The sequence below is a fragment of the Coregonus lavaretus genome (genome assembly GCF_964263955.1).
Source record: "Coregonus lavaretus genome assembly, chromosome: 32".
In the NCBI taxonomy this organism is placed as follows: Eukaryota; Metazoa; Chordata; class Actinopteri; order Salmoniformes; family Salmonidae; genus Coregonus; species Coregonus lavaretus.
Genome location: NC_140019.1, coordinates 36327623 through 36340519, shown reverse-complemented (window position 1 = coordinate 36340519; position 12897 = coordinate 36327623). Strand labels below are relative to the sequence as shown.

The window sequence follows — 12897 nt, the reverse complement described above, 5'->3', positions numbered from 1 at the left end:
ACCAATCTGTCTAATTATACTGAATTTAATTTACTCTCTTCATTCAATAGCTCACTGATTGCAATTATGAGGAAATCAACCAAGGGTTCAAAGGGGGCATCCCCGAAGTTGGAGCAAGCTCCTGGTAGGTTTGAAACCACTGAGAATCAAATCTGCACCTGCCAGAATAACATAGAACATCAAGGATTTAAATACTCATTCATAATTGAGGAATTTCTTATTTTAAAATCACACATCTTTACCATATTATCCATGTAACCCTTCTGTCTCTCTCCTTGTCCTGTAGATGGAGGTGCAGAAGGAGGTACAGAAGGAGGTGCAGAAGGAGGTACAGATGACGTCAAAGTGAAGGCAGTGAATGAGATGATGGAGAGGATTAAACATGGAGTGGTTCTGAGGCCTGTCAAGGGAGGAGACACTAAGGTGAAGAGGTCAACAGTTCATGTTTTGTTTAATTGTGGAAATATAGACAACTTAATGTTCTCCGACTGATTACTCCCTTATTCTCCACTCATCTTCTCCAATCAACTGACCGTCTCCCCAAAGAGAGTTGCCGTAAAAGTGAGTATATTGACTTTTACATCGATTGTGTGACAGTGAAGTCTCTCTGGATCCTAAAATCACACAAAAAACGACATGCCAACCCCCATATCACAGTGATAATCCACATCATATGGTACTAGAGTGAAATGGATTATAGCTTTTCTGTTATTAATCTCTTACTTAAACCAGTCTTCAGTTTGGCTTTTGGAATGGGCTCTTTCTCTTTGTGTAACATGGTCCATGGATTACCTCAGTGTAGACTGACAAAGACCACATGCCTGCTGCTTTGATTTCATTTATTTTATATTGGTTGACAAAATCACCATGACAACTTGCAGGCTCCGAGGAGAAAATCAATAAAATGGCCTCAAGCTTTTATTTTATTCTCTCTAATATAGACCAGCTATGTGATAAACGCTAACACCAGCTGCGATGTGTGCGTGAGCACATAAGAAAATGTGTGTTATGTCCTGTTTATTAACTTAGTTGAACTCAACCCCTAGAAACCTCCAGTAATTGAAGAAAAGCTGCCACAGGAGAGTGCCATGGAAGAACTGAAAGGCATTCTGGTATGAAGTGTTGTTTTTTATTAGTTGTTTTTTCTCTTTTCTTTAGTTTTTATTTATATATATAAAAAAAATTATAGTTTTTTTTTGGTTTTTTTGGGTGGGGGGATGGATCAGCTTAATATTGCAGATAGATTGTATCTTCTATCAATGTAATTGTCTGCATCACTTCCAATCCCCCATGTTTTTGATATATATATATACTCCCCTTTATTATGAAGTGTTGTTTCTTTTTATTATATAAGCCTTATTATAAGACATTGTAAAAGCTCATATATGCTTTTGAGAAGTGATGAAACATATATTTTATATAATTACATCTGTTACCAACAGTAAAGCATGTTGTCTGTGTTTCTGGACCCCCAGGAGACGGTGAAGAAGAGTCCCAGTCGGGGGTCTCAGGAGTCGGTCCAGTCCCCCTCAGGGAAGAGCCCTGTCAGCAGTGAGCTGGAGGTCATTCTTAGGAGGAGACGTAAACAGGCCTGCGACTCTGGAGAAGGAGGTAACAACACCATTCGTTTGTTTGTTCGGCTTTCTTCATTCTCCTAAAATGGGTGTCAGTGGAGGCTCCTCAGAGGAGGAAGGGGAGGACCATCCACCTCAGTGAATTTCATTCAAATGTAAATAGTGAAACAAAGATAAAACTATACTAAACATATTCACGTCACCAAATAATTTATTAAAACACACTGTTTTGCATTGAAGGTCTACAGTAGCTTCAGCAGCACTCTGAAGGGTAGCACCATGGTGTAGCCGGAGGACAGCTAGCTTCTGTCCTCCTCTGGGTACATTGACTTCAATACAAAACCTAGGAGGCTCATGGTTCTCACCCCCTTCCATAGACATACACAGTAATAAAGACAACTTCCAGAGGACGTCCTCTAACCTATCAGAGCTCTTGCAGCATGAACTGACATGTTGTCCACCCAATCAAAGGATCAGAGAATGAATCTAGTACTGAAAGTATAAGCTACAGCTAGCTAGCACTGCAGCGCATAAAATGTGGTGAGTAGTTGACTCAAAGGGAGAGAAAGAAAATAGTTGAACCGTTTTGAACAAAATAATTTCTTCAAAAATGAAGGAGAAGCAAGAGAGAGAGAGAGAGCTAGCTATATTTCTTTTTTTTCTCTCACTTTTACTTACTTAGCTAGCAAATGCAGCTAGCTAGTTTAGCCTACTCAAACACACGGCTCAAACAGAGAGGGGTGCTATGCTAGCTAGCTGGCTATGGCTATCCAACACTGGAACTCTTCCAAGTCAAGGTAAGCTTTTGGTTTTATAAATTTATTGCCACCGGCGCCCGCCGGTGTATATGCTAAACTGCTTTCTGACTGTACACTGTACTGCATGATTGTAGCGGGTTTACTAACGCGTTAGTTCTAGTTGGTCTAGTTGACTATGACGTGACAATGATGTAGGCTGTGTGTAGTGGTTAGTGGTCATGATATAAAGGTTTGGCTTGGAAAGGTTTTTCCGCCTGGTCACAGACAGCTGATGTGTTGTGCACTGAAGTCCACAAGCAAATGGAATAGGTGAGAGGAGGCGAGCGCGTAGATAATTTAGTTGCGAGAAGGAATTATATATACAACGAGCAAAGGGATCATGCTGTTTTTACGTGGCTGCTATGAAAGTGAACTGTTTGCGTGTGATCAGGGGTGTATTCATTCCGCCGATTCTGTTGAAAAACGTTTCTTAAACGGAACAAAATGGGGATGAACATGTTGTGGTCCTCTGTAGCTCAGCTGGTAGAGCATGGCGCTTGTAACGCCAAGGTAGTGGGTTCGATCCCCGGGACCACCCATACACACAAAAAAATGTATGCACGCATGACTGTAAGTCGCTTTGGATAAAAGCGTCTGCTAAATGGCATATTATTATTATTATTATTAACATACCTTAATTTGTCTAGTAGAAACTCTCGTTTGCAACTGTTGGACTAATGATTACACCCTAGATCAGCTAGATGCAGGCAAGAATGTGCAAGGTGGTATCGAATGTGTCACTGTCTGTCACCTTGATTACTCAAAATTCTCTCGACCTGTGTGCACCTACGTTGTAAACTTTCATTCATAGGCTGGGTTGTAGCCACCTCATGATGGGTATAGGGAAAACTTGAGTATCATGTAGAAGCCTAAACCTATCGATGTTACATTGAGCTGGGTGAATGGAATATGAATGACAGAAATAATAGAAATAAGGCCATGCTCATAAAACATGTTTGCATTCTCCTTCATCTTAAACGGCACCAACCGCCACTGATAGGTATATACAGACGATATGAGTGGCCTGGTGAAAAAGAGATGCCCATTCCAGCCTTGACTATTCTCCATATCCCCACCAGAGGGCTCAATAGACCCTGCCATGATCACATACACTACTCTAATCATTAAACTATAGGCCAGGGCATGCATGATGTCACGATTCATTAGTGGTGAGCCACATTTACGTGTTGTGAATTCAATAAAAATGATGCAGTGCAGTTTTTGTATTCAGTTCTTAGAATATCTTTGCCTTTGAAACACTGAACCTGTGGTTAGATGATAGGCCTACAGTGTACTGACCCTATGTTTAGATATTAGGCCTACAGTGTACTGACCCTGTGGTTAGATGTTAGGCCTACAGTGTGGTTGGTAAAAGCTTGCATTACTGTTTACTTTGTGAAATGCCAGTCAAACATCTGATTGTTAATGCTCCTAGATCATATAGTAATCTACTGGAGATAATAACCCACAGAGAGAGTGGACATGCTGTTCTCTTACATCATGTCCCCACTAACCCCCTTTGTCTCGCTCCCTCAGATGAGAGCAGGGACGGACAAATAAGCAAGGTGTCCTCCTCTGACAGCCTGAATGGGAGGCACAGCCAGAGCTCCCACAGCTCTGACAGCTCAGGCAAAGAGCCAGAGGGGCCTGTAGGGCCAGGGCCTGGGCAGAGCCCCAGAGAGCCAGCCTCCCCCAGCGGAAGGGGCCCCGGCCCAGCTGTAGCAGCCAGGCGCAGGTCAGACTCTGGCCAAGAGCCCCAAGCAGGGTCCTGGCAGGACAGGAGGTCCCGTACCTCTTTGTCTGAGAAAGAGGCCTACTCTGAGGCACCGGTCACCAATGGATGCATTGTCAGGTAATGTACATCTAAGGGGGCAATTGCTTATTTTCAAACAAAAGGATTCTTTCAAAGACTTTGTTGGTGTAAAATACATGTACAAAAATATCAAGGACTTTCGAAGGAGGACTTGCTCACCCTTGTTGTGTGTTCCAACAGTGGGGAGGAGCCTGAGAAGCAGAAGCCTGAGAAATGGGCACCACAGTCCAACGGAGTCAGCCAGCCTAACCCCAGGCTGAGTGTGGAGTCGGACACGCATGCCTCACTCTCTCCCAGCCTTTCCGCAGGGCCCAACCCACTCAACGGGAACGGGAACGGGAACACGGATGCAGAGTGTTGAAGGTCGGCTCCAGAGGTCCCTGGCAACCAGGAAGGAAGGCTGAGGAAAGCTACACAATTTGCACAGAATCTCAGTTATCTGCAGTTAGAGACACTTAATTAAAAAAGCTTTAGGTTATTTTATTTTATGCACAAACTATCTCGATCTGATGTGACTTTTTGTCATCATCTGATGGAATGCACTGTTTTAGAATCCAACCTTTTTTTAAAATCAGTTTCTCTCTCTTCTTCTTTATAGTGAACAGGAATTGAATGATACTTCTAATCTATGGCACAAACTAATTTGATTCTAGTTCTGCTTCTTCCTTACTCTTCCTGAATCTAAAGAACACACTACCCTACCGTAAGACTTTCAGTAAAGTTACTGCTTATTTTATGCAGCAGAAGCACCACCTAAACATCAACAAAGAACAATGTTTAAGATCTGGGTCATTATAAGCAAATAGAAACAGATATTGCACATTATTTAGGCGATTTTGCGATTTAAAGCTGGAGCTCTGTTTCAGTTTGTGGATGCAAATGAAAGCCATGCACGTGTTTCAATCAAAGTAGCCTACCATCCTTGACGAATTAGGTGCTTGTGTACTCAGTCTACCTCGTATTAGACACACTTGCCTCTTGACTATCCTAAATTGTATTTAAAAAGGGAAAAACATGATATATTATCATCTTCATGCAATGGCACAACATGTGTAAATGTCTTCCACCTACATTCCCAAGCTGTATAAGGTGCTTTGTTCATATTTGCTGGGATACTCCCATTGTTTCTTTACTGCTGTAACCTGGATTTCATCCTATGTGTATTCCCCACCTGTATTATGTTAGAAGGTAATGCTTTCAGATACAACCTAAAACAGTACAACCTAAAACAACTGGATTAAACAGTATGCAAACTTAACTGATACAGCAACTTCATCTAATAAATAAATACATTTGAAGGCTCATAGGACATTCATTCTCACACCCATCATGACATTGTAAATGTTTCTTAAAAACATAGAAACAACATTGAGAGCATTGACTCTATTGTAAGTCATTTCTATGAGGCCTTCTTTCATCAAAATGAAAGGAAATCTTGTTTTCCAGATGCAATGATCATCATTTTCTCAATTCCATCTTTATTCATCAGGAAAGCAGCTGATCAAAAAGGAAATAACTAGACTGAGTTTGTGTGAATCTTGATATTGTGTGTTTGGGATTTTAAAAGTGTTATGTTTTTTTTTAAACATTTACATTGATGTTCATTCATCACTTGTATGAAATAAAATTACAATTCAATTGACAAGACTTGTACTTGAATCTATTTCTCCATCTTTATATGTGTAATATATTACTAATATTAGAATATTTAAGGGCTTACCCTGGCGTGACGTTTTGATAACCATGTAAATCTCTTTAGGACAAGGTGACAATATATTTGCCTGTATTTACCCTCCTAAATGAAATGCTAATTAGCTACTAATGTGGCTATCATAAAGAACTACAAATGCCATGATGATCTGGACGAGACTGCCAAATCGAGGCAAAGGTAAGAATCTCTGGATTAACTATCTAATGTTAGCTAAATGTAGTAATGAATAAATTGGCTACATTTCTTTAAATGGTCAATTCTGGGAACTGTCTTGTGCAAGTTTTAAATTGACACGATACCTGTTAGCAAAGGCGTCAGCTAAGGATGACGTGCAGGAGCTTGCAGGGATTTGTAGTTTTGCATGATGTCTACTTTGATGCTAATTAGCTTCTTCGAATCTGACAGTAAATAGAGCCGAATATATTGTTAAAAGTAATCTTGTCTGCGAGAGATTTACATTATTATCAAAACGTCACGCCAGGGTAAGCCTACACAAAACACAGCCATTATTTTAAGTGTTTCTAAAATCCCCTATGGGAAAAATTTATGGCGCAAAAACGATTGGAACCATTTCTTCTTCTTCTTTGGTATAATGGCGTTCGCAACAATTATATATGCATTCCGCCACCTACTGTACAGGTGGATTGGAACCATTTCCCTGTTTGACCGCTAGGTTTTATGAGTATTATGACGCCTCCACTGTGGGGCTCTATTTCATATTTGTTAAAATAAATGTTGTTTTTACTGTTTAATCAAAAACATTTAACTATTTAGACAATGGTGATTATTCCTTTATAATCCACGAATTACCCATGATAATCCAAAAACATAATACATTGCTGTAGCTAGCTAGATCAAACACCCCTGTAGCGACATAACGTGGTAGCTAGTATCTTCCAAAATGGCGTCCAGATATTATCAAGAGATGCAAGAGAGTTTCAGAAATAACAACAAAAGCAGGGAATTCCCTGCGCATAGCGCTAAAGTTCATTCAGTAGCATGGAGTTGCGACGGTAGGAGATTGGCATCTGGGTCTTTTGATAAAACAGCAAGCGTATTTGTCTTAGAAAAAGACCGTTTGGTAAGTTTCTAGCTAGCTTGGTAGTATGCATGGGTGTGATGAATGAACCACGCATGCTAGTGCAAGGCTAACAACAAGCCTCGCCAGTCTTATCTTGTAACATTCAGGCGCACCAAATTATACACGCACTTTGATATCTAGCAGGTATCTATTAATTTGCTAACTCTATGACCAGACCGCGAAGGGAAGAGCCTGCTAACTAGATGTTATGTTTTGTGCTGATCCAACTAGCCTAGACAGCTAGTAGCTACAGTTACTTTTAGTGGCAGCTACCTCCCCCTTAGCACACAGCTAGCCATCTTGTTGATTGCTAGCTGTTTTTGCCTATGTCAACCCCTTACAGGTGAAAGAGAACAACTACAGAGGCCATGGAGACAGTGTTGATCAGCTGTGTTGGCATCCTACCAACCCAGACGTGTTTGTCACTGCATCAGGGGACAAGACCATACGCATCTGGGACGTCAGGACAACAAAGTGCACGGCTACTGTCAACACTAAAGGTACACTCCAGTTCCAATCCATCTGCTGTGTCTTCAGCCAAAAACAACAAAAAAGTACAAAGTCTTGTACTTTAGTTTTGATTTTTTGCCATCTGTAACGTTCCGTTGCATTCATTAATTCTGATCTAAGCCGGCAACAGTGCTTGATCTATGCGATATGTTTGTTTGCAGGGGAAAACATCAATATCTGCTGGAGTCCGGACGGCCAAACGATAGCCGTTGGGAACAAGGATGATGTGGTTACCTTCATCGACGTCAAATCACACCGGTCACGAGCCGAGGAGCAGTTTAAGTTTGAAGTCAACGAGATCTCATGGAACAATGACAACGACATGTTCTTTCTCACCAATGGAAACGGGTGCATCAACATCTTGAGGTAAGACCTTGGTTCCATCCAAAATGACACCTTAGGTTATTTCCTATATAGTGCACTACTTTTGGCTAGGACCCATAGGGTGCTGGTCAAAACCATTTCCCACACACCCTGTTACTCTAGAGTTCTCAGTCCTGTCCAAACTAGAATGTGTATCTTATGTCCTGTGATGTAGTTTAGTTTAGTTTTTTTTTTAGTCATTCATCAGACGCTGTTATCCAGAGCGACTTAGTGAGTGCATACATTTTCATACTGGCCCCCCCCCCCCCCCCGTGGGAATTGAACCCACAACCCTGGTGTTGCAAGCGCCATGCTCTATACCAACTGAGCTACACGGGGCCCCTAATAGATAGGCTAATTATGAACCTACATTACGGCTCCCTAACTTTGACATGTTGTTTTCAGTTACCCTGAGCTGAAGCCCATCCAGTCGATCAACGCCCATCCCTCCAACTGCATCTGCATCAAGTTTGACCCCACAGGGAAGTACTTTGCCACAGGAAGTGCAGACGCCCTGGTCAGTCTGTGGACCGTTGAAGAAATGGTCTGTGTTCGCTGTTTCTCCAGGTGAGTGAGTCTACATTGAAAACTGTAAATATGGACAGATATCTATCTACAACAAATGGTGCAATTGCAAATCCCTCATCACCACCATCATCATCATCATCTAACCCAATTAACCAGTGTAAGCATCCAAAACATGATCAGTATTTGTATCATACGTTGAGTCTGATTGTCTTGTTAATGTGTTCCAGGTTGGACTGGCCAGTGAGGACGTTGAGTTTCAGCCATGATGGGAAGATGCTGGCTTCAGCCTCTGAGGACCACTTCATAGACATAGCAGAGGTTGAAACAGGTTAGTTGAAGAAAGGAAATACAACTTTTTGTAGCAAGAAACCAAAATACAATAGAATTTGCAAGGATAATCCCCTTACTCCCCTCTGCTCCCTGTGGAACATACGGTCCACACAACAAGCCCCGCACTATGCCAGATAGTCCTCGGCAAGAATAAAGACCTCTTTAATTTGAGTTCATCATTCCTCAGTATCCTCTATACTTTCTTTTGTCTTTTTGCAGGAGAGAAGCTGTGGGAGGTCCAGTGTGAGTCCCCTACGTTCACAGTGGCCTGGCATCCGAAGAGACCGCTGCTGGCGTACGCATGTGATGACAAGGAAGGGAAGTATGACAGCAATAGAGAGTCGGGCACTGTCAAACTGTTTGGATTACCTAATGATTCCTGAGTGGGATCAAACACGCTTGTCAATGTCACTCTTTAAACCGAGTTGATTAGGATGATTGGCCCTGCTTTGTGGAGTCATGTTACCTATCCCTGTGCAGTAAGACTTCTTCTCTATATGTTTAATACAACATACTTGACTTTTGGTCCGTTAAACATTGACAGAAGGGATGTCTGTAGACAGTGAGGGGAAAAAAGTATTTGATCCCCTGCTGATTTTGTACGTTTGCCCACTGACAAAGAAATGATCAGTCTATAATTTTAATGGTAGGTTTATTTGAACAGTGAGAGACATAATAACAACAAAAAAATCCAGAAAAACGCATGTCAAAAATGTTATAAATTGATTTGCATTTTAATGAGGGAAATAAGTATTTGACCCCTCTGCAAAACATGACTTAGTACTTGGTGGCAAAACCCTTGTTGGCAATCACAGAGGTCAGACGTTTCTTGTAGTTGGCCACCAGGTTTGCACACACCTCAGGAGGGATTTTGTCCTACTCCTCTTTGCAGATCTTCTCCAAGTCATTAAGGTTTCGAGGCAGACGTTTGGCAACTCGAACCTTCAGCTCCCTCCACAGATTTTCTATGGGATTAAGGTCTGGAGACTGGCTAGGCCACTCCAGGACCTTAATGTGCTTCTTCTTGAGCCACTCCTTTGTTGCCTTGGCCGTGTGTTTTGGGTCATTGTCATGCTGGAATACCCATCCACGACCCATTTTCAATGCCCTGGCTGAGGGAAGGAGGTTCTCACCCAAGATTTGACGGTACATGGCCCCGTCCATCGTCCCTTTGATGCAGTGAAGTTGTCCTGTCCCCTTAGCAGAAAAACACCCCCAAAGCATAATGTTTCCACCTCCGTGTTTGACGGTGGGGATGGTGTTCTCCAAACACGGCGAGTTGAGTTGATGCCAAAGAGCTCCATTTTGCTCTCATCTGACAACAACACTTTCACCCAGTTCTCCTCTGAATCATTCAATGTTCATTGGCAAACTTCAGACGGGCATGTATATGTGCTTTCTTGAGCAGGGGGACCTTGCGGGTGCTGCAGGAATTCAGTCCTTCACGGCGTAGTGTGTTACCAATTGTTTTCTTGGTGACTATGGTCCCAGCTGCTTTGAGATCATTGGGCTGATTCCTCACCGTTCTCATGATCATTGCAACTCCACGAGGTGAGATCTTGCATGGAGCCCCAGGCCGAGGGAGGTTGACAGTTCTTTTGTGTTTCTTCCATTTGCGAATAATCGCACACCAACTGTTGTCACCTTCTTACCAAGCTGCTTGGCGATGGTCTTGTAGCCAATTCCAGCCTTTTGTAGGTCTACAATCTTGTCCCTGACATCCTTGGAGAGCTCTTTGGTCTTGGCCATGGTGGAGAGTTTGGAATCTGATTGATTGATTGCTTCTGTGGACAGGTGTCTTTTATACAGGTAACAAGCTGAGATTAGGAGCACTCCCTTTAAGAGTGTGCTCCTAATCTCAGCTCGTTACCTGTATAAAAGACACCTGGGAGCCAGAAATCTTTCTGATTGAGAGGGGGTCAAATACTTATTTCCCTCATTAAAATGCAAATCCATTTATAACATTTTTGACATGCATTTTTCTTTTTCTCTCACTGTTCAAATAAACCTACCATTAAAATTATAGACTGATCATTTCTTTGTCAGTGGGCAAACGTACAAAATCAGCAGGGGATCAAATTATTTTATCCCTCACTGTAAATAGCTACATCATGTTTAGGGGACCGAGTGGCGTAGTGGTCTAAGGCACTGCATCGCAGTGCTAGAGGCGTCACTACAGACCCGGGTTTTATTTGGGGAGCCCAGCGTCGTCCGTGTTAGGGGAGGTTTTGGCTGGGGTCATTGTAAATAAGAATTTGTTCTTAACTGACTTGCCTAGTTAAATTAAGGTTAAATATTGAGAAATATATATATATATATATATATATATATATATATATATATATATATACATGTAAATTGATTTTTCTCTAAGTCGAATGCTCAACTTTCTTCTACTGTTTTTTTTTTTTTCTAGAAAGAGTGCCATCTTAGATGTAAAATGAGCTTGATGTAAAATGCTTACAGAGATTCTGCGAAGGGAAGAGGGTCTAGAGTTGTCCTTAAGGATTGAGATAAAATGTCATATACTCTCTGTAGTGAGTGGAAAAACACTTGTGTTCTCTTTACAACCACCTGATGGGGCTGCATTCCAATTATGAAATAGTTTGTTTTCTGCATTCCTGTTTCTCCATAGGGTTTGCAATTACACACAGTGCTGTACCAAAAAATTTTTAAACTGTAAATTGATTTTTTAAAAATATTAAAATAACAATCTTGTTTACTTGTCTTTGGTTGAACATATCAAGGTATAAAACTGATATGGTGCATTGTATGTCTGCTATCTAGATTTAGTGGGCTATTTTACTTAAGGAGGAACTGTATCTCAGCCAGAAAACGGTGATTCATTGCAGGCTATGGCATTAAGATGTTGTGTAACTAAATGCATTTATGTAATGTACACAGAGATGGTGGGTGTGAGGTCTTGGACTTGATATGGTAGACCTGCCTACCCTCTAACACAGCTCCCACACACCAACCACCACAATACCATATTATCTTAACTGGCTGAATAACTAAGTACAGTTTAGTCAGGTCCAACATTATTGGCACTCTTGATAAAGATGAGCAAAAAATACTATGAAATAAATAATCCAAGTACTGGGCTTTATTGCATGCAAAATAAAATTGTGAGCGAGCGTTGCGCCTTTTCCTGTCCAATGAGGCCAAAACATTATAAACAAATATTTAATACTAATACAATTGCTCAGAGAAATGTTTTGTTTACCCCCTCAAAGATGATAAAAAATATTGGCACCCCTGTTTTCAATACCTTTCAATACCTCACCTTTGAGTATAACGGCACTGAGCCTTTTTTCTAAAATGTTGTATCAGATTGGAGAACACGTTGGGAGGGATCTTAGAACATTGATATCCTTCATCTGCGCTTATGGACGGCCCTCTTCAAGTCCGGAGAATGAGATGGCTATTGCAAAATGTCGATTTTTGTGGTCAATTAACATTTCTTTGTGTATTTTTATGTGTGCTTGGGGTTATTGTCTTGCTGGAAGATCCACTATCTTTTTGAGAAAACAATTATTTGTTAAAATCTCTTTATTTTTCTTCAGTTTCATTAGTATAAAAATAATATAATTACATTTTTTTGAAGCATACAATATAGCTCAGTATTTGTATTATTTATTTGATAGTCTTTTTTGCTGATCTTTATCAAGGGTGCCAATCATTTTGGACCTGACTGTACTTGGCTGTAAGTATTCCATATGCGTGTATGTAATGTGCACTTGTCATAGTGAATATACGATGAGTGCTAAGCGTATAAGTTCAAACTAAGCAGTTAACATGATGGGTGATTGTTGTATAAGACAACAGTGGTAACACTTGACACCCAGCGTCATAACACGTTTGAATAAATGTGGGTTTTGACGTTCTTATGTAGGTGTCATAACCTTCCATAAAATAACAAAATATATGTCAACAGGTGTACTGTGAATATATAGGTCATGGGTGTTATGATCATGTTATGACATGTTATGAGCGTGTTATGATGCTGGGTGTCAAGTGAAGTGTTATCACAACAGCTTATGTAGAAAGAGGAGGAAGGGAAGTGCTACTGAAGGTACACAATAGTAAATGTTGGTAGACAGAAGGTGCTCTTTGGTCAAAGGGGTGAATTGGTCATCAAAAAGAAAGGAGGACCAAGGCACTCTTCATATAATTAATTTAAATGCCTT

The 12897-nt window shown here is 41.0% G+C and overlaps 1 protein-coding gene and 1 pseudogene across 2 annotated transcripts in view; both read left to right on the top strand.

The window, feature by feature from the left end:
• The window catches only part of LOC311107851 (shootin-1-like), a 43085-nt pseudogene extending 37256 nt beyond the window's left edge, over positions 1-5829 (top strand). The window contains exons 10-16 of the transcript XR_014615887.1: positions 51-124; positions 287-423; positions 547-561; positions 1047-1112; positions 1476-1611; positions 3908-4223; positions 4365-5829. The product of XR_014615887.1 is annotated as a shootin-1-like (transcript). The remainder of the gene's footprint in view (positions 1-50; positions 125-286; positions 424-546; positions 562-1046; positions 1113-1475; positions 1612-3907; positions 4224-4364) is intronic.
• Positions 5830-6793: 964 nt separating this feature from the next.
• On the top strand, positions 6794-9174 carry LOC311107580 (THO complex subunit 3). Its single transcript, XM_084150087.1, has 6 exons — positions 6794-6976; positions 7320-7476; positions 7648-7852; positions 8255-8416; positions 8605-8705; positions 8927-9174. Exons 1-6 carry the CDS (start codon positions 6797-6799, stop codon positions 9088-9090), a joined length of 969 nt encoding a protein of 322 aa, XP_084006213.1. The 5' UTR covers positions 6794-6796; the 3' UTR covers positions 9091-9174.
• The last annotated feature ends 3723 nt before the right edge of the window (positions 9175-12897 follow it).